General features: G+C 32.7%; 1 protein-coding gene across 1 annotated transcript; it reads right to left on the reverse strand.

Annotated features, from left to right (window-relative positions):
• Nucleotides 1-12,452: 12,452 nt before the first annotated feature.
• Nucleotides 12,453-21,650, reverse strand: LOC149083104 (cuticle protein 6-like). Its single transcript, XM_089236920.1, has 2 exons — nucleotides 21,297-21,650; nucleotides 12,453-14,348 (listed from the first exon to the last, which is right to left on the reverse strand). The coding sequence occupies exons 1-2, from the start codon at nucleotides 21,306-21,308 to the stop codon at nucleotides 13,896-13,898; spliced, it is 465 nt and encodes a 154-aa protein (XP_089093046.1). The 5' UTR covers nucleotides 21,309-21,650; the 3' UTR covers nucleotides 12,453-13,895.
• Nucleotides 21,651-23,266: the final 1,616 nt, after the last annotated feature.

The raw sequence follows: 23,266 nt of genomic DNA on the forward strand, positions 1-23,266 counted from the left end.
ATGTTCAGGGAAAAAAAAATCAGCTATTTTCGTGAAAGAGAAATATATTTTTTGAATTAATCAAAAGTATGTTCCCAATTGGGAACATTGGCCGTTAAAAGATTTTTTCGTTTTATTAGAAATTATCTTCCAAAGAATTTACTCATTGCGGAACGTGTCAAATGACATTATAACTCAATATTCTTCCAAATTCATTTAAATTCAATGATCGAGAGCTTATCTAATAAGTTCGAAAGACAAGCAAATGAAGAGATAGGAAATCAGGTGTGACTAAGTCCTTTACTAAAAATTTTGGGCGTTGGTATTTTTTTTTTTTGTTATATGTAGTGGAAATAAGAAGCTAAGTGGGCGTTGATATTCTGATCATGATGATGGGTGTGGAGATATCTCTCATTGTTTTGACAGAGCGTTGGTGTATACTAAATTTGAAGAATGGATTACGCAGACAGAAAACAGGTACATAAAGAATATAATAGGTATATAAAATGATTAAAATGGGCGACGACTAGCAACGTATGTGAAATTCGTGCTCTGATTGGAAATCCCGCTAAAATATACGTGATATCATGGTTCAGTCCAAGGCCCAGCCCTTCGTGCCTTTCGACTTTGACGTTACGCATTATCAAGTTTTATGACCTTGATGGAATCTTCAACGCCGTTCGTTGAAGAATTTTCACTTCAAATTGCGAGATTATGACTGTAATGAGATTATTTAATCGATTTAATGGATATTTAACTGTAATTGGTGCTCAGAAATTGATATTTATTTTAAAAAACAATTAAAAAAGCTATGAAAGAGGAATGAGATCAGAATGAATATATTTTTTTACTGTTAATGTGAATCTACTAGCGAAGATAATTTATATTAGATGGCTACCCTTCTTTAATTTTTTTTATTATATAACTGTTTTATCATTTCAAAATTAGTCCGCATTCTCGAGTGCATTCGGTTTAATTTGTTTCTTCTTTTCCTCGTAACACAGTTAGTTGATTACTATATATTTAAACCTAACTGGATAGTCAGTTGATTACCATCTATTTAAAACTAACTCGATTAATCCTTTCACTACTGATGGTACTTTAAAGTTCCATAATTTTATAATACCCCATAACATTCCTCACATACTTATACATAACGGCTGTATAACTGCTTTACGATTTATCAGATGACACCACCTGTGTGGGACAACTAGGTATTTTATAATTATGTTAATTAAAAAATTCGGTTAGATGTTACGTCCCTTTAAAAGGTGTTCTGCATTACACAAAAATGTAATGCAGTAAAACACTGCTTTTACAAAATGTTCCTTAACAATAATGTATAAAGCAAATTATGGCTTTTTTTGTCGTAAATTAAATAAATAGTCATTATTATGTACTATTCAACATTTTTTGAACCGGTATTTTTTATTTTTAATAAATAGTGGGAGACATAATTATAAGACATTCTTAAATTTTAGCGAGAACAAAAGAAGGAGCAAAGTAAAAAATATCGAAAATTCGAGGCTGTTTTATGACGGTGCAAAATAACTTTATACCAAATATTGGGAATTTTTTAAAAAAGGAAGATTTTCACGTTATTTTATGGGGAAACAAAAAATACAGTATAGACCAGGAGTTCTCAAACTTTTTCCACCCGTGCCACTCCTCTTCCCTATTCAACGCGGCTTTCCACAGCAGTTTAACAAAGAGACCCTTTGAAAAACCTTTGTCAGGGTCACCGCTCCGCTGCGCACAGTTTGAAAACCCTTGGTATAGACAAAATAATAAGACACCTACTGATTTTTTGGGGGAAAACTAAAATAAAATTCAAACAAATTACATATAAGGTTATCGAAATAAAAAGCAATATTTTGTACAACCACTTTTGTACAAGTGTAGGTCACACACAACTAGTTTTTTTTTTTGAATATGTTATCTATATATACGTATATAAAAACGAATGTATTTCTGTCTGTTTGTCCTTTGTGAATTACTACACCACAGAGTAATAATACTATTAATACTTTATATCTTAAGTCTATGTACTACACCATTCATCCGATCATCGCCATGAAACTTTGGGAAGTTGTTGAGTACTACCGCGAAGGGGTTTCTGGCATAGGTTTAAAAAAAAAAAATTTTTTTTCCCCTTTCCTTCATTTCCTTGAATTTCCTTTCTTCTGAGATCCCAGCAACGCGCGACGGGTAAGCTAGTTAATATATAAAATCAGTTAGATGTTTCACTCCTGTAAAGGTGTTTACTGCATTACTCAAAAATGTAATGCAGTAAAACTCTGCTTTTACAAAATGTTCCCTAACAAATGTACAAAACAAATTTTGGCTTTCTTTGTGGTAAAATAAAATAAATATTTATTATGCATCATCCAACATATTTGAATTGGTATTTTTTATTTTTATTGTAAGCGTATAGTGCTGATGAAACTTTCAGGTACCAGGTTAGCTAATTCATCGTGTACTAAGTAATTTTCTGGGAAAATATATATATATATTTGCCTGTTTTTTTAGGCTTTAATCAGAACCAACCAAAAATTCACATGGTAATTATTTCATTTTTTAATAATGGGTAGGGAAACAGTTAAGAAAATTTGGACATACAGTTTAGAGCCAATTTGCAACTGCCAAACCGATGGGGGAATCCTCTAACAACTCGGCTGTTAGTCACCAAAAAAAAAAAAGTATTTTAATTATATCTTAAACACTTACGTTTGGTAAGAAACCTTTATTCAGTTATTCTTGTGAAGCGTTACATCCACTTGCTAATTTATTAGTCTCTGACGTGTGTTGAAAATCACCAAGCGATTTCCTATATGCGAATAAAATAGTGAAGATTTCTTTGGTTTATCACACATCGCGAAAATATTAATACACGCAGTCCAGTGTATTCTATGCTCAATAAAACATCGTAATTTGCTGCCATAATACTTAATCTCAGTGAAGATTATAGACTATTCTCTGTTCTCTGCAACTTTCTTTTATTCCTCTTCTTACAAATGTTGAAATGATCGAAATAATTTTAAAAATAATTCACAAAAAATAGTTTTTTAAAGGTTATATATATATATATATATATATATATATATATATATATATATATATATATATATATATATATATATATATATATATATATATATATATATATAATTTTCTGATGAAAACTTGATCAAAAACTCCTTCAGTTACTTGGAATTTCATTAACGGTGGTACTAATAAGAATCATAAATTTGTAAGCACGGATTTATATTTGGAAAATTGACATTTTTTTTAGCCCCTGTAGGTTTTTAAGTCCTGTACGCACAAACCTGAGGGTTTCGTTTTGTAGCTGTAGATATTCCTTTTTTAACCTCAGGGAGTTCAACCCTGACTTGAAGGATTATGGGTGTTTTATCGTTGAAGTCAGGGCTAAACTCCCTGAGGTTGAAAAAAAATCTACAGGAAAAATTAACAACTCCACGTTTGTGAATACTAGATCTGAAAGGGTTATACTTCTTTGCTCCATAGGTACACACATACCTCATTTTTAACGGTTTCAAATGGTTTTAATGATTTTTTTTTTTCAAGTTAAGACCTGAGGTGTATATATATGTGTACTTAAATGGTCCTAGTAAACATATCGATCCAAATTAATTAATTATTACTTTTTTCAAAGGGCATTTTGACATACAATGAATACAAATCATTCAACAAAAATGTTTTTAACAGTCAGTTTTGGTTCAGATGTGAGGAGGACAAGATAAACGCAGTACACAATATAGTACAATAAAGATGTCTGCTTCTATTTGTTTCTTAAGTGCCTGAGCGTGTATAGAGCTTTTTTCGTACTGATTATGTATGTTCCCTAGTCTCTCTAAGTTTGTTTTGTGAATCGAATCATTTTTTGTTCGTAACTTGGGATTTCTTGGAAATCATAGCAACTCATAGGTCGAGATAAAATTTTATGGACTATTTGTAGTTCCGTACATGAATTTTATCAAAAGTTTATCCGGTAAATTTTCTGTCTGATCTTTGTGCGTATTTTATTAATTTTTAAGAGTCATGTCTCCATTTTCAATATTGACCAATGCATTACTTCAACCCTTGAATGTAGAGCTTTGCATATGTGCAAAGGATTCTTCAAAAGTTTATTGCTGCAGCCAGTTCGAAGATGAATATTCCGAATCGCTTTTGCACAAAGGATGAGGTCATATTCTTTCCATTTTATATTTTGAATTTGTTGGTCCACATTTGGTTAATTGGGACATTAGATGTTCCAATTAACGACAACAGCTCTTTGCTTGTTGCAGAACATTAAAGTAGGCTGTGATTTCACTAATTTGTTAAAATGTTTTGTTTGTATTTGCTTTTTTACCTTGACGTTTGCAATCCGAACTTTTTTACTTCTTCGGTTTGAAATATATATATATATATGTTCGGATTGTTGCAAACGTCAAGGTAAAAAAACAAATACAAACAAAACATTTTAACAAATTAGTGAAATTACAGCCTATTTTAATGTTATATATATATATATATATATATAAAAGTTTTCTCATTTTTCAATTTTTAACGCACTTTGTGTATGTATATTTTGTGTTTTTAACTCATTTGTTATTTCACATTTTGATTCCTATTATACAGTATTTTGTGATTTTTGCTGTTTGACTTCCAAAGCTTGTTTCTCGCAAAAATGTCGGGGGAACTGATGGTAATTTTTTGCCTATTAGGCTTACCATCATTAGAAACATTTTTGCAGTTTGGAGCAATGTGGGGGGTTCCCCCTTGAGAACGACCTACTCATTGATCCATATTCTTCCTTTTTACTATTTTTCAATAACTTCTCATCTTTCACCTTTTCATAATATTTAATTTCGGGTTATGTGTATAAAGCAGCCTTTTGTGGCGCGATACTCTAACTTTTGAAATTTTTCATTGAAATCTGTTTTTGAAAAAGTTTTCATTGAAAGCTGATTTGTTAATTTTAATTTTCTCTTTGATGCACACATGCACACTATATATATAGCAAGTAAAATAAATGTGTCTATATATATATATATACAGGGCCTTATATATAAGACTTGTATATATTGTAAATATATATATATATATATATATATATAGACACATTTATTTTACTTGCGATTTTTGAGGCTCCGTACGTGCTCTTTAAGGCCCTGTATATGCAGTGCAATTCGAAATCGATTTTTTAAAATGATTTTTCTGGCTTTCTATACGTGTCAGTAACTATGAAAAAAATTATCAGTTCGAAAAAAATCACGCACATTCAAAGGTTAATCACTTTCGTTAATAAAATACTGTTAAAATCTTTTACCTACTATATATAATTTGTCTAGTCATTTCTGCATTAAGATCCTCTCCATGTTACATCGGATGCTATCAAGTGACTATTCATTACTTAGCGAGAGAATTCTATAATAAAGCTGTGATATATGGCTTTTTTGGCATTTCCTTGAATTAAGAACGAACAATCTCAGTCTTTGAAGTAAAGTCTCAGAACTTTTCTCCGTCGATTAATAATCTGTGGAAAACAATAAATTCCAAATATCTCTTTAAAAAAAGAGTAGTGAAAGAATTCTACTAGAAATCATCTCGCTCTTTACTTTTGGATTTTTTCTTCGGCTTTGAATTATTAAAAGGATTAAATTGCTTTTAGTGATGTAGTCTTTCGTGATGGAGAGCTTGTGATCTTGATCCTGGACCGTTTTTTCCTACCCAATCCTATCGTTCCTTACTATACGAAAGATACAGTATAATACTCACAATGGATTGGATTAATTTCCTTAGATGTATCGAAGTGAAAGTAATATCTCGACTGATCCATCTTCTATTGAATACATCCACACGCAAATTGGAACTGTACTCGGAAATAATGACTGTCTCTAAGAAGGGATTCCATTTTTGAAATTACTTCCGATCCGAAGTTCTTCTCAACTATTAGGAGGGAGCAAGGTAGGTAAATGGAAAAGAAAAAAAGGTGGTTGCTGAAGAACTATCATCTTTCTGGTGAAGTTTTTTCTCTTCCCCAGAGTTTTGCTATCCTCCCTCTCAGGTTGACCACTTTTCTTTTTTTTCTTCTGGGCAACGGGCGCTGCTCAAAGGTAAGCGTGGGAAAGTGAAGTTTTTTCATTTTTCTTGTTTCTTAGTAGATGGTAATGCTCGGTATGGCCCATAACCTTGAAGATTAAGGGAATCTTTTCGACGTTTCTAGGCATTCCTCCCAAACAGCGATAAAAGATTATTATTTTTTCCTTTCCTTTTTTTTTTTTACAATTCTCTCTCTATCTCGCTGTCTTTATTTTCACTCCGTCTTGTTCTGCGGACGATTATAATTAAGGTATAGGTAGGGCCGTATACAAACTGCGAAGAATATCGTGCAAACATAATGCGTTTGTTCTATGCATTTTCTTATGGGCGAATAAGCAAACGGTACCGTTTGTATCCGAAAGAGTAAAAAATCTTTGACGAGATTCTGAAAAAAAAAATCGAAGTGATACAGTGGACACTCGATATAACGACGCCCTTCGTTCCACGGAAAACGGACATAATATTTTATGGTCGTTACATCGAAAGTTATAAAAAAAAAAAGAAAAAAAAAAGGAAAAAAATGAGTTATACTAACACCTAGCGTGCTGGATAAAATGGCATGAAATTAATGTAATTTAATAAACAATGATTCAACATGAAGGAAACTGTTCATTTCATTAAATAAGGCAAAATGTTTGAGATTCATTCATAAATACAGTTGGACCCGGTTAATTGAGTAACGGATAAACGGATAAAATCCTCTAGAACCAAAATTTCTCCTATAGAGACGACGTTAAAGCTCTCCGGCTAATCGAATATTACGATCCAACATGCTAACTGTTAACACACATCAATTACCATGTATGCAATATTTTTATCGGATAAAACATTTGGAATTAATGGTAAATATGTATCCAAGTAAAGACTTAGAAAAATCTTGACTTGAGAGTGAGTGCTGGCATTGACCCACTCAAGTATTCTTCAGTACGTACACAATTTAATTATTTTTGTTCTCTGTTGGGAGGCAGAGGGCGTCAACTTAAGCAATAAAAAGTAAAAATCTTGGGCATTGTGATAGTTTTAATTGAATATAGTTTTCATTTTTCACTTTGATGTCTGATCTATTTCTGAAGCTTTATTAATGTAGTCATAGGCGGAGATAGACTTGAAAGTCTGGGGGGTGGCACGGTCATTATTGCTGGGGGGGGGGCAAGATGATGATGATGTCGATTCATCTATACATATATGCATTAGATCAGTCGACTTCACCTTTGATGCTGGGGGGGGGGCAATGCCTCCCCCCACGCCCCCGTATCTCCGCCCATGAATGTAGTGTAGATACTTCACATCAATTTCAATTTACAAACTTTTCTAAGGTTGTTAATCAGCAATTGAATTGTTCTCCGTATAATCGAATACTGCTTTTAATCGGATATTGTGTGCTGGAACCGTTGATATCCGTTCGGGGATAATTAATATTGATCAAAGTTTCGAATACTTTGTTGCCATTTGTTGATACATACAATCAGTTAGTTATATGTGTATTATATTTGAAATAAGCTTCTTTTTGCAATCAAAGCAATCATAGTAAAATAAATAACTGTTATCATCTCCATTTCACGAAGAGAATGGTAGAATTAAAAATACCACTGATGATTTATCCTCTCAAACATAAAATATATTATAATAATGTTATGAAATTAAATCGAAAGCTTCAATTTTCAACTTAGATTCAAACCTTTATTCTGTAACGAATAAGATACCAGTAAAATGAAAAATGATCATGATACCCCGATCTCTCCTTAAATATTCGATACTGTGATTTCAAGGTAGAGGTCCTTATAGAGACCCTATTTTTTTCCTTCTGAGAATAGTCGTGGCGTCAGTAATATGTTAAGTAACGGAGGGGGGATATGAATTTCAAGTTGTACGGGAAAATATAGTTAAGAAAATTACAGGATAATAGTCGTACTATATTAGACCAATATTATATAATGTCAGTGAAGGTATCGGAATTATCTGGCGTCTTCGCGAAAAACACTAACGCTAGTTAGACCTTTGAAGGCCGCTCTGAATTAGTAAGTGGTAAAGCATTATTCTCTCGGATATTTCTTAGTTTGTTCACCTCTTTTTTTTCTCGTATAGAGTGCTGAGGTAGATAGATACCGTATCCTCTCAGCACGTAATCTGAGGCCAGAAACCACACGGTTTAACTTCCGGTGAAAACCACCGGCTTCTATTTTTGTGTGTTTTCTTTTCTATCTTTAGAAAAAGTTCATGGCTCCTTGTGGCTAAAAACAAATTGATGGTTTTGTGAGCGTTTTTTTTTTTTTTTTGAGAGAGATTTTTTCGTAACGGTATACAGCAGGTAAGGGATTCTTCAAAAAATAAAATAATATGTCTTTCTTACAAGAATGGTTTCGGGTTTGTTTGTATCTTTCTAGAAAATTTTGTGATATCATGAAAAATTCATCACGAAATATTCTTGGCATTAGAATAGAAGCTTCTTTTTTGTTTAATGGGAGGCTTGGGTCCTGATACGTTTAAATGCACAATAAATAGAATCACGTATAACAAATAAATGATGAATAAATATATTTTAAATAAAATTATATAATAAACAAATATTAAACAAATTTATGCAATAAATAAATTAATAAATGAACGAAAGAAAAATAAATAATAAATAAATTTAAAAATAAATACGTAATAAATGAATGTATTAAATTAATTTATGTAATGAATAAATAATAAATATAAATATTAAATGAATTTATGAAAAAAATAGGTACAAATAAATATTAAAAAAAATTATGCAAAACATAAATCTTTGCTAAAATTAATTAAATTTGTAAAATATTTATGTAACAAGTAAGTAATAAAAATAAATATTAAATAAATTCATCTAACGAATAAATTTATGTGATGAATAATTAAAAAATATATAAATACCAAATAAAAATTTTTGTAGTAAATTAAATTTATGTAATGCATATATGATGCATTACATAAACCCGACCACCACCGCTGTGGTGGTCGAGTGGTTATAGTGCCGGACTCGTGATGCGAGGATCCGGGTTCGAACCCCACAGTGGTGGTCGGCTGAAGTTGGTTTTCTGTGGTTCCCAACTTCAAGGCGCAAATGCGAGCCGATCTCCCCGTTAAAAAGTCTCGCCACAGAGAGCAACAGTCCTACAACAGTAAATCATTCAACCATAACACTTCACTCATAGTTAGTAAAACTGGGGGCAGATGACAGCACTACACATAACAAGCATTACACAGAAACAAACTTTACGTCAGGTTGCACTACACGTACACGCACATTCCCGCATGTACCGATTCGTTGGGGGGTTCCGCGGGGGGGGGGGGGGCATGTGTGGTGTAGCAGTAGTAGGTAGGGGCTCGGGGATCCATGATGTTCTTAAGTCAGCCACCTCGTTGGGCAATTTGCCTGTTGTGGCGTTGTATTTGTATTTGTATTTGTATAAAAGATAAATAAGCAAACAAATAAATTTATTCATATTTTCATTCGCAATGTTGTTTGGTGATGGAGGCTAAATAACAGAATGCGATGAAAAATTGATCCATAAAAATATTGTTTTATACTATTGATAAAATCCACAATGGTAGGAATTTCGATAATTGTACATGAAAGGTTAGTCCAGTCAAATATTAACTGAGTAAAGAAAGTTTATTTGGAACAGTGTTGGATGTAGATACTGCGTTCAATTTTTGGGAATGATTAACACCCAAATTTATACGTGCATCAACGACTTGCATAATGTGTTTTGATGAATTTCTATTCTAATTAAATGCTCAAATTTTTATTTTATGTAGATCGGGGATCTTCATCCTTCCACACACACACACACACACACACACACACACACACACACACACACACACACACACACACACACACACACACACACACACACACACACACACACACACATTGTGGGGCAAATAAAACTTTCCAAGAAGCCTGCGGGCCACCAAGTCATACCGCGGTATTTTCGGCTATTTTAAAATGGGTCTCCCAAATTATTGAACAGTTTCATTTACTCCGAATTTATTTCTGTTATTAAATTTTAATTTTAATTTATCTTCAAATAAATTCCTTTCATTGATTAATAAATTCATTAATTAGTTCCTTTTAATCAATTATTTATTTTACTAAATCTAATATTTTCCGGATAATTCTGAAAGTATTCTTTTTATTAATTTTAAATTTACATTAATTATGAAATTATTTCGTTAAAAAGTCTTACTATTTTTCACGAGTCATTTCAATATTACTTTTAACAATTCTGAAAATTGCTCTCAACAATTTGATCGTTTTTCTTTGTAAAGTAACTATTTTCTAAATATGGTCAGAGGCCCAGCGAAAAGCTTTAGGGCCACATTTGTCCCGCGGGCCATGGGTCGAAGACCCCTTGATGTAGGTTACTCTTTTAGGATTAAAATAGAAACTTACACTTTTTTTTGTTATACTAAAAACACGGAGTGTGTAAATGTCATACCATACTTCCATTTCTTACCATTTAAAATATATATGCGTAAAATGATAAATTTATGTAGGTAATATCAGCAATGCTAGCTTAAAAAATGCTTTGCACATATCCAGGTCTACGCAGTGAAATAAAATTCTGATAATAATAATAATTGACCTGCATCGCACCAAAAGAAAAGTAAAGTTCTTTCTTTTTGAATGAATGGAAGTTTTGGGAGGCAAAGGTGCAACTCAAAATGACTGATTTACCATGTCATAAATCGAATGGATGGAAGTCACAAATACAATTCAAGATGATGAATACTGAATCAGGCGCTGACATTCACTTTCGTATCCACTTACGTTTAGACAGATTGGTATGATTCTATTTTCTTATGGTTTAAATGCCAAAAGGTTCCAACACCATTTTCTTGATGAATTAGCCGAATAATATCTTTCATGACAGTTGTATTTTTTAAAATTCATTTTGATTGATATGTACTTACAGAAGACAATAAATAGGCTATAATTGAAAATGAAATTGTGTGACTTGGCTTTTATTTCTTTGATAAAACTAATGGAATCAATGTACACGTAGTACAGCGTATCACGAGTATTATGCTGGAAAACTTTTCGCTTGCAAATCATTCTGTAATTTCAAGAATTCCCGTACCAGACAGGACAAACTCGCTATCCGCTTTGGCAATGATTATTGAAGTTAAAGATCTCAATAACATATTCTTCACACTAGATATGATTCATAATTTCAAAATACACATAACCTGAAATATAGTTAAGAAATGAAAAATATATACACATTTCGATAAAGCTTGAATATAAATTTCCTTTATTCAAACTACCACACAACCGCACATGCATCTCTCATACATATTCCTCTGAAGAATTTGCAATGTGCTGGTGCATGCAGGAATGTGCTGTATATCGGCTGTGTTCCTAAGATGAAAACAATTGTTGAAAATGTTTGTTACCTGTTCAAGAAGTGCTGCCAAACTCAGAAACAACAAGTCTGCTTGTATGCGTTAATTTCTAAATGTTCTTGATCCTATTTTACTTTCACTCAATGTTAAGTAAATGAGGAAAAAATGTTTCTAATTTTAAGTGGAGCATTTGGAGTAAGGTTCTTCAACCAGTGGCCCACCGATGACATTTTGGCGGCCCCCATCAAGACACTGATTAGTGAAAAATGAAATCAGCATTCCATTATCTGCTACTATGATAGTAATTCTCGTTCATTTTGGACATTCTTTCTAATCGTGCAAACAGTTAATGTAGGTATATCTACAGAAAAATCAAATCTTGACCAGAATTTTTACTGACTAGCCCCCACTTTAAATGAATAAGAGACTAATTTATATTGAAGCTTTCTGAATTTCATTAGAAAATTTTTCGTCAGTAGTGGTCGAGAGGTGAAACCTTGGAATAAATTTGTTGAGGAATTTTCTATTTTAAGATGAAGGTTGGTTTTCTTAGCATCAGAGTATCAGACTGATAGTCCTGAGTATTATTGCACAAAACTCCCAGAGTCAGCGAGCTTTAAATTCGTCAAATTAATTAATAGATACTTAATAATAAATGATTTATTATTATTATTTATTGATAATTATAATTTATGTACACATTTTTTTTTTGTAAAATAAAATTCAAATTTTACAAAAAACCTCATTATACAGTCTCCGGGAGAGGGGGGAGTTCCCAACCCCGTGATTCACCCTTATCATTAAATGTGGCCAGCGTAACTTCACGGAAATATTAATGAGGAACTCGGATGCAAAACGTTGAAGACCCCTAATTTAGAGTATTAGAATCTTGTAAAAAGTGTAGATTATTGCTTTCGATCAAACTTATTTTGGGAAGAAAACAAACTGCAATAAATGAACGACTTCGACAGTTTCAATTCTTAGTTTATTGCTCAAATTCCTTTTTACAAATGTTTAATAACACTCAACAAATATAAAACTATAATTTTTAAAATCAAAACATTATAGTAATCGTTGAAAATGGTTTAACCTCGTAATTGTGGAATATATTTGGAAAAATGCATAAAAAATGTAAGTTTTTTTCCTTCTATTTAATTTCAGGAATTATATCAAAATGAAAATGATAAAAAAACTCAATTTAGCCTTTAAACCCTTCACAATCAGGGGTGTAGTTTTGTGTCCAAATGAAAGTGGAATAAATTCAATCTAGCCGACTGCTTCTTCAACTTCTTTTCTCCTCATCGCAAGCTTTATTGTAACCCTATGAAACAAAGTTGTGCGTGTATGTGTATTTTCCACCTCTCTATTCTCCACGGTGCCCCCCCCCCCGTATATATATATATATATATATCTTTCTCAGAACTAATCCTTCTATTATATACTGTGCATGGAAGTGAGAAAGAGAACACGTAGGTAAGAGAATGCTGTACTGTACCTCTCCTATCTCTCTGTAACTCTCTTATCTAATTATCTACTGCCTGTATTGTTCCTCCTCACTCTTATTGCTTTTTTCCTTTCTACCTTCGTTTAACGTGCGAACAAGGCTACCATATTTATTGCCTATACATCTAATACAGATCATTCAAATTTATCGCCAACAGCTTACACTCGAAGGGGTTGTAATGAAAAAAAAACCAAATTATCTAGTCGCAAGGAAAAAAAATCGTCTAATCATAACGAATATACAATCGGACGTTAGATTTAAGATAAGATTCAGATTTGTAGAGTTGGAGATGGGCATATATATAATATATATATATATATATATAATAATTCCTATATATATATGTATTACAATGTGATGGGAACTTTTATATATGTTATTACATCAGAATAAGAATTGAACGATCTATTGTAAAATATGACAAATTTTGTGAATATTTGTGCTCAAAATCAAAGGAAAAACAATCACACATTATATATATAAATAATTAAAAACATTACATTACAATTATCACAGATTTAAGTTGGAAGAAATGAGAGAATTCATTTGTGCGGTATTTATATACAGAGTCACCGATGTTCTCTTTTCAAGTCGAATCGATTTCTCTCAAATCTCGTCAAATTTTCAATCCTTCCTTTTTAATGATGAACAAAAATATCCTTTACGTTGAATTTTTTTTTCAAGTTCTGAATCAATTAGCAGTAAAAACGTCATATTGATATATGAGGTCTATCTAAGTGATTAAAATTGAACGATTGCTTGAGCAGCTCTTTCGGGACCCTAATAGTCGATGGCATTGGAAAAAAAAATTCTCTTGAATAAAAACCTCGAATTTTCGGAAAATTTTCATGAACGACGTATAAAACCGGGATCACATTTGCGATGGAATGATGAACGCAATCGTACATAGTTTCGGGAATTCAAATGAACCACATCATCCCGCGTAATTCACGACGTAACTCGTAGGTATAAATGGTGGCAACGGGCCCACAAATGGCGTCCTCACTTTCACAGCGGGTTTAGGTTTCATATCCGGAACCATAGTCCTAGTTTTGAGAATGTGAAATCCACTTGAGTTCGCGATATACTCGACGACTCGAAGGGCTCCGGAAGGTTCCACGTATCCGTACCTTCCTCGGACTTTGCCGTCAGGACCCCGTTCTTCTTGACGGAATGACTGGTTTGGGCCCGAACCCGTGTCGTAACCGAACTTGTACGTTCCTGGACCAGCGAAATTCTGGATGTTGTAATGAGCTTTCGTACCAGCCGGGATCGGAACCACTCGCCCGTACACACTGGACACGTACTGGTTTTTGTTGCCGGTCACCGTTGCAAAGATCAGGCAAGGCATAGCGCACAACCAATAATAAATGTGAATAATGACAACCTGAAAGAAAGGAGATTTGAAATAATTTTAACGAAATTTAGATAAAAGATCACGTCAGAAAGACGTCATGACATCACAAGTTTACGAAAGTTTTAACATGGTGGTTAATAAACAACAATAACAACCCAATAACCCATAACAACTGGTTGATGCGACGATGAATTTAGGAAAGAAAACTCAAATACCTGTGCAGAGAATCGCACCTACGCTTTCTCATATGCCGGGTGAGAGCACCAGAACTTCTTTCCAAAGAAAGAGGCAAAGCTCTAAGGAAAGAGGTTCATTACCTTTGCAGCGTAGTGGTCTAGCGTTCTCATCCGGGATATGGGTTCGATTTCGCGTACAGGCAGTTGGATTTTATTTCCTGAGTTCATCTTCGCATTAGCTAATAGTTAAAAAAGTTCGTATGAAAGCGGATAGGGACATCATCTTCGGACTGCAAGTCTACTCTATCCCAAGGCATTTTTTGAAAAAAAAAATAAAATAGAACAGCAAATTGTATTGTATCATTTTAACTAGTTCTTTTGGTGTGCAAATATGGAATTTTGAATTATGTATATCATAATTCAGTTTTTGGCCCAATATTTTCCTTTGCGCCCGGGGCCTCGACCCACTTTAATCCGCTACTGGTGATCACAGTAAATAATGATCAAATGGAAATATGAATATTCTCGAAAGTAGTCTGCTCAGTTATTCCTGTAAGTACTTGATTTCTTAGCGCACACCCAAAAATATTAATTAAAGAAAATCGATCTGATATCAAACAAAGATGATTGAAAGAGTGTATTAGGGACAAAAGCATGTAGAGAGAAATACGCACGATGTCTCTCTCAGCTGTTCATAAAAAGTACGAAAGACTGGACCCCAAGTGTAAATGATGCCTACTGTATGCTCTAAGGGAAGAAAAGATCAGTCTTCTGTACCTTAATGGTAGAACACTCGTCCAGACTGTGAGAGGTCGGTAGTTTGATCCCAGTGGGGGCTTATGAATTCTATTTCCGCACTCCATTTTCAACTTCCTTTGGTATCCATTCTTTCGTGTTTTGCCAAAAGCATGCACTTTTTGTTATTAAATGAGTCCGGCACAACACATTACTAAATCCACAATGATAAAGTTCCAGAATTGCGGCATGCAATTTCCAAACGTTTCTGAACTTACGGGAGATTTCACGAAGAAGCTTTGAAATTTTTTTCCCTACAGTATAAAAAATTTGTGCTGGAAAAGGTGACAACTGGGTAGAAAAATAGTGAGCGCGTACATTGTGTATATACCGGAAACCACCGATACTAATTTTTGTTCCTCTAATTTAATGTGTTTTTTCCCCACTTATCGGCCCATACTTTTGAAACTGCCTTATATTATATTTTTCTTATTATTATTACTGTTATTAATTAGATTATTCATTTCTTAGTGGAATTGATTTGCTGTTTCGAATAATTATTACGCAAAAGTTTGTGATTTTCAGATTAGGTTCATTTAAAAGGCGAAAATGATTTTAATGAAGAAAAAGACGTTTGGGGTGGAGTGGATTTTGCACGACTGTTCTAACGGAGAATAAAATTTCGAACGTTAAAAGAAGCCCTATAACATAAGAAGCTTGAAAAAAAAAACTTGACAATATAAGAAAACGTTTTGTTGTTATTATATAACGTAACTCTCAATTAATTATTGCGCACCTCTTGAAAAAAACTGATAAATTTAGTTGATATCGTTTGATTACTTTAGAATTTTTTATTATTTTTAAGTAGTTTGATTTTGAAACTGAACGGGCTCATAACGTAACATATTGATCAACTAAAGATAAGACACACGACATCGAATTCGAATGAAATAAAGTCAGAAGAAACAGCCAGGGTGCTGGGCAAAATTGAAAAAGAGAAGTTAAATATAATAAAAATTATTAACATTCGCAAAACAAGTTCCTCCGAAAATCTTAGAAACTTCAGGCAAAATTTTAATTATTGTAAGGCTTCCAGCATAATCTGCTCGATCATTTCCCTGACTTTTCTGACCGAAACCCAAAACTCCCCATGATTAAAACTCAAGAGAAATATAATTAAAAATCGCCACCTTCCAATTTTTTTTTGAGTAACAGCTTTGCCCCTGCACAGAATTTTTCTCTGACTTTTATCAAATATTTGCAAGAGAGTATATTTCCTTGATTTTTGCCGAATACTTTATGTTCTAGAGTCTAGACTATGGCACGAAGCTGGTGTGGAAGAGATCTCGTCAACGGGGTAAGTCCAGAGACAGAGTTCTCACGTTCATCCATTCATGCCAAATATTTTACATTTTCTGTAACTTTCACAGACCATTATTCATTTACGACAGATACGGAACACTGGCTGAGTGAAGAAATATCGATGTTTCAGGAAAGGAAAAATCATCTCCGCCCTCACGGGGACTCGAACCCCGGTCTCTAGTTTGTCGAACGAGTGCTCTACCCTTTTTCCTGAAACATCGATATCTCCTCACTCAGCCAGTATTCCGTATCTGTTGTATTAACAAGGGAGAGTGACGTCTTCCGTCATATACATTATTCATTTCTCTGACTTTCTGTGTTTTTTTTCACTTTTCAGGTCACTAGGAACCCTGTAGCACTATATTCAAAATAAAAAAATCACATCACAGCATTTTTTGTTTATTTTAGCTCATTTACTTTCTATCAAATCTAGAAGCTCGGTATAGAAGACATTTTTAATTACGAAATTGTTCGAAAGAGCCTACAATGAAACCAATGTGCGTGAGAAAATTACTCCAGCGTTAAGCGAAGTAAAATTGCCATCATGTCATCAAAGGGTTGAAGATACGCACGTGAAAATTGTGACAGAGCTTAGGAATCAATACCGTGTGGTAGTAATAACGCTTTCTCTCACTAAAACTCCTAGAATGGAAACTTTGAATCATTTGCGTAATTTGCATGCAGGTAGCAATGGGAGTTTACGCTTATTACACAGAACCTTCGAAGAGAAGACCCTCATTCTATTATCACGCATGCACTTCATGAGTTCATGGAGAACTTCAGAGGCCAATTTCTCCGCTTCTAAAATTTGACACGAGATTAATTATGGAAAGTGATTCCGACTCGTTTGAAATTCTGCTTCTAAATCTCATTAAACGTTGCCTGATACGGGCGTTCGTTCTCCTTCGCACTTCATATACCGGTTAATTAATTAATATCATAATTAACATTTGAAAGGCCTTGCCGATATAAGGAGTTTTCGTCACCCTCGGGACGGTTATATACGTCACTGACATAGATGTCGATTCGGAATATAATTGTGTATTTATTTGTTTCTGCATCTTACCTTATGGATATTTGCTGAGAGAAAAAAGCAATGATGCGTGTTTAGTTATTATGAATGAACTAAGGCGATTCATGATTTCATTCGTATACACCAGTGTTCTTCAACCGCTGGTTCTCGGAATATTTTGAAGAGTTCATTTAGCCTCTACATGATTTTAGATTCAATTAAATATTATATTGGTTTTTATTCCTGTCTTAACCGTTAGAAGGTCTGCGAATTAATTTTCCGATTTATTTCTCTTTTGCCGGTCCTCAAATTAATTCTCCCGTTTATTTGATGTTTTGTTGGTCTGAAAATTATTTCTCGTACTTATTTATCTTTAGCCGGTCCGCATATTATTTATACTATGAATTTTTCGCCTGTCCGCAAATTATTAATATTTATTTATACTACTACTTAACCTTACATGCACTTCGCACATATTCCTCTACTGAATTTTTAACGGAACGTGTGCTCTGAGTGTATGTGTGGCCCTCGACGTATTCATGTTGTCAGAATTGTGTTTGTTTCGGGTTCTTGTTGGTGCTGTCATCTCTCTTCCATATTCAGAAGTAAAAAATGTAAAACTCGGAAAAATTACCAATGAAAACTGCAAATACAAAGAAAATACAAAACTCCTAATGCATTTCGCTGTTCATGACGTTTGACTTAGACGTAAATATATTTTTCTTTCCGCTAAGAAAAATCTCAACCGAGAGTTGAGATTTGGTAACCAATCCAAGTAGTTATCCTCGGCCACATAATATTTTTTATTCTCTGAAGATGGCAGGAGTTTTGTATTTGCCTTTTTCGTTGGTGATTTTTTTGAGTATTATTAGGCAAAGTTTACCTACTTTTCCAAGATGGTAAAAGCTTGAATTTTCATGTTGTGTAAGTATCGTGTTGTAGGTCTGCTTGCTCTCTGCGAATAGACTTTTTTAAACGGGAGACCAGCTCGCATTACGCCTTGGAGTTGGGAAAACCACAGAAAACAAACCTCAGCAGGTTACCGCTGTGCGTCAACGGCGTTCGAACTTGGATCGTCGCGATGAGAGTCCAGCACGATACCCACACAGAGGCTAATTATTTGTACTATGCATTTTTTGGCGGACACATTTCTCAATTTTTTTTGCCGGTTCTCAAAAATTATTTGTCATATTTATATTAATTTTTTACCAGTCAGCAAACTATTTACCCTATATTTTTGTCTCCTGTTTATATTTCACTGGTCCTCATTTTCTGCATTTATTATATTTTTATCGGTCCGCAAATAATTTTTATCCTACTAATTTATTTTTTACCAGTCCGTAAATTAGTTACACTATTTTTTCTCTAGGTTTTTTTCCACAGGTCCGCGATTTTTTTCAACTAATTTCACTGATCTGTAGTAGTAAAAAGGTTGAAGAGAGCACTGGTATACACGTGATACGAAGACTATTGAATATAGCCTACTTTTCTGAAGAATTCCTGCTCCTCAATAAATCATATAATAATAATTAACAAAAATTCTTCCTGATTTCATCCCATCAGAGTATAAAAATTAAACTTTTTGATGATTAATTCTATCAGCCATTTAGTATTTAGTTGAATTGTTGATCAGTCATGTCAAGAAATGATAAACTTGCGATACTAATTGAATTTTTTATTTTTTACGTGTATAAATGTTTTTTTAAAATATCACTTACTGTATTACAATACTTACTGTATTACTAATTTCGCTCACCTATTTGGTAGATGTATACAAATATAGGAATAGGTTAAGAAATTAAGGCTGCCCGCTTCAAGCCATTTAATATGCTGAACATAATTGCCAAAACTTGTAATTTCGTCATTTGTAATTTCTTTCATCTTGTCGTTTTTTTTAAAAATTCGTTATTTTTGGGTATTATTCACTGATTTCGAAACTATTTTCGATTATACTGTTGCATGTTTTCTTAGAAACTTCTCTCGAATGGTACTTGTGAGAAGATGAGCTGACGCTTCCAAAAAATACTGTTCATAGTGGAGACAATAAATTTTGGTCACCTTTTTTATAACTCCCAATAAACTCAATTCGAAACTGAAATCATCAGTTTTCGTTGAATCTAATTGATAAAAATATTGATTCAAATACTTTTATTGGTTTTTTCAAAAAATGAAGTTAATTCATAAACTTTTAATAAAAATTTTAATCGAATTTACTCAAATAAAATTTTTAACTGCGATCAGCAATTGACCGATTAACCGATTAATCGGACCAACTCTAATTGAAACGTTATTATTAATTTTCTCAATTATTTTTGTTTCGATAGTAAAATAATCCTTCGTAATATTTCAGATTTTTCAATAAATTGAAGATATTTTTATAATCAAGCGTGATTTCAGGATACAGGGCATGTCCCAAAATAATTGACAGTTACACTATGATGTACATACTGGTTATTTTCTTTAACCTTTTACAGGCCGAATTCAGATTTGGTTTGATTTTCATAATTTTTTTCTCATTTATTTCCCCTTCTGATATCAACGGAACCCTGTATGTTTCCTGGACTTGCCCATGTTCAAAGAAAAACATTGAAACTAAAAACATAAATATAAAATTTTATACTTCGTTAGAAATAGGAGATTTAAAATAAGTTAACTTTATGACACAAGTGCTGAAATGAATGAAATTTTTGTTTTGTAAATAAAGTTTGGAATCTTACACCTTCAGAAGAAAAGTCAAGTGCTTTCATGAAAAAAAAAAATTATTTTTCTAATAAATAAACGGATGTTGCTAATAGTCGTTAAAAGGTTAAAATTGTGCGTGTAAGTGCAACAAGTCTCACAAAAAACATGAGCAGATATTCTAAGGAAAACTGCAATTTTCAAAATCATTTTCCTATTTGTATTCTAAACGATTGTATTTATTTATATTTTTCGAAATACTTTCTGATTCTCAACTTGCATTGAAATTAAAAGCATGATGATAGGTAAGTCAAAATCTCTTCTTAAAGCAGAAAAAAAGCTATTTTCTTCGTGGAACAAAAGTAAACAAAATCAACTGACTGTAATGATATTCAATACGATGAAACAAGCACGCAATCACTATAAATAAAGAGAAGTACGTAGTTGTAAACTAAAAATTAAATCATATTAAAAAATTCGGCCATTTATTTCGTAAATTACTTTTCGATTTACGAAGTCCAAGTAAGGAATAAATAAAACTCCAAAAATGTAAGAGAACATCAAAGACATAACTTCTTAAAAGGTTCTTTTCCATGTGGACAAATATTTAAGCTATATTTAAAAATTAAAAAAAAACAACTAAAAAATCAGTAATTTATTTGAAAAAATCCAACAATTCAGAATTAAATTAAAAATTCAACTGTTAATGAATTAAATACAATTAATTGGAAATTTAATTTTCAAATCGTTAAAAAAATCTGAAATTTATTTTGAAATTCAAATTAACTAAGCCATGAATACCCTTATGTTGCTTTATTTCTGTTTCCCTTACATTTTTTTCCCCAATGACAAATACTATTTTTAATAGTCTTTAGAAATCAGCTTTTACTTTAATTTATGATAATAATAATTATTATAATCGTCTCATTGCATTATTAATATTTTATTATCATACCTAAAAAAAAAACCGATCTTGTTCTTTATTGGGGAAAAAGAAGAAAGAAAGAAACTCACCGCGAGGTCCATGACAAAAGAATGGTGTCCGCTAATTCAATCTCATTATTCCAAGATACGTCAACGTATAATCTTCATTAACGTCATTATCGAACTATCCATTATCGGATAATAATTCTATTACAGCGACACGATAAAAAGGGAACGTTATTTATAAGAGAAGGGAACTGATTGAGAGAGCAACTGGAGCGTTCCTCTTCCTCAGAAAAAAACCAAAACAAACTCCACTATCGAGGGACGCACCGTTATATAGGCGAACCTGCACCAAGAAAAAAATCATTTTCTTAAGAGTTTTTCTAGCCGCTCTCTTTATATATTTATACATATATATGTGTGTATGTATAAACGGTGTGTGTGTGTGTGTGTGTGTGCATGCGTGTGCGCTTTACTGATCCCGCAAGTTCGCACACTGGGGGCAAAGTGGTTCTCATGTTTTTATATCACTTGAGGTCACACCATTAACCCCTGGTTGTCAGGTTCCACTCCCCCGCCAGTCTTACAAGAAAAAAAAAAAGTAAGAAATTTTTTTCCCCTTCTTCTTTAACATCTTCTATAAACTTATTATTATTTTTCTTCCCTCCCACCTGGAAGTAGCTCTTCCAATTTAGCTCCACTTCTTATTTATTCTTCCTTTTTTTTTCTCCTCTGAAACTTCTTACCTGATCCTACCGCCCGAATCCATTCCCGAAAGTAAAAACTTTGGCGCACGAAATATCGAAGGGGGTCGGGCATAAACTTCTCAAAAGTAAAATTTGATCAGGTTGGTGTTTTTTGTATCGATTTTGAATTTTAATCTCATCTAATATAAAGTGCTTATTAATAGGCCAATCATAATTTTTTTTCTCAAACCGAGACAACGTTTAAATTACCGGTGAAAATATATTAGCAATTGCATGAAGAATTTTAAAAGTGAAAAAAAAATTAGATAAATAGGATAAATAAATCAATTTAAAATAATATAAGAAAAAAAAGAATAATAACGGCAAGTCAAAAATCGGAAATTTATTAAAAGTAAGGAAAGGGGGAATTATTTGCAACCTTTCAGTATTTTTGACCGATGTTTGATCATTATGTGAGTTTTCGAATGGGTTTGATTTAAACCTCTACGGCAGGGTTTTTTATCCACCGTGCCGCTAAAATTTTCAAAAGAAATTGACTAAACTACTTCTATAGAAGTCCAAACAGCATTTCTTGTCTAATAACCAAGTTTTGTTTCAGGAAAGTTAATTGCCTTTTCCTTATAATAGCAATAATTTTGTTTTGTCTGGGTTTAGTAATTAAATCGTTAAAACTGTACTTTTTCGAAATTTCAATTCAAGAATGCCACGAAAGTTCAACTGTGGATCAAAATTTCCGCGAGATAAGAAAGGTTGAAAAACAATGCTTTACGGGTTGTCCTGAGATAAACGTATTGAAATTAAACGAAAAAAAAAATTGTAAATGTTTACTGTTAAGATTTTTTTGATTGAAACAATACAAAAGCACAATTTGATTTAATTGTAGTGTTTTTTTATTTAGTTGCAATAAGTAATTATAAAAAACCGTAACTAAAATATACAGTTTTCCTTCATTTTACTGTTATCTATAAACATATAAAAGGTTACTTGCAAAGTTGTATAGTTGTTACCTTGAATTTTATTTCCAATTAATTCTTTCGATTTGCTGTGATTTTATAATTCTCTGAAAACGTAAAATTTCAACAGCTCTAAAAAAAGATACCAATGAGGAATCTATTCTTTCTAGATAAGAAAGTATTATATTTACATGGCGTATTGTGTACTGAAATGGCACTAAGAGTACTTTCAAAAATACCAAATAATTAAAAAAAAGAAATTGGTACAATGGGGTTTTTCATTAGGTATTTGCCATGTATATTCAAATATACATGGGACCATAGAAGGTTAACTCTTTCCTCGGCATAGTAGAAATCACCAAACCCGCCGTAAAATAATGTCATACTTTTTTTTTCC

The sequence above is a fragment of the Pholcus phalangioides genome, unplaced genomic scaffold (assembly GCF_987345545.1).
Source record: "Pholcus phalangioides strain wild (caught in Gottingen) unplaced genomic scaffold, Ppha-v1.0 ptg000009l_1, whole genome shotgun sequence".
In the NCBI taxonomy this organism is placed as follows: Eukaryota; Metazoa; Arthropoda; class Arachnida; order Araneae; family Pholcidae; genus Pholcus; species Pholcus phalangioides.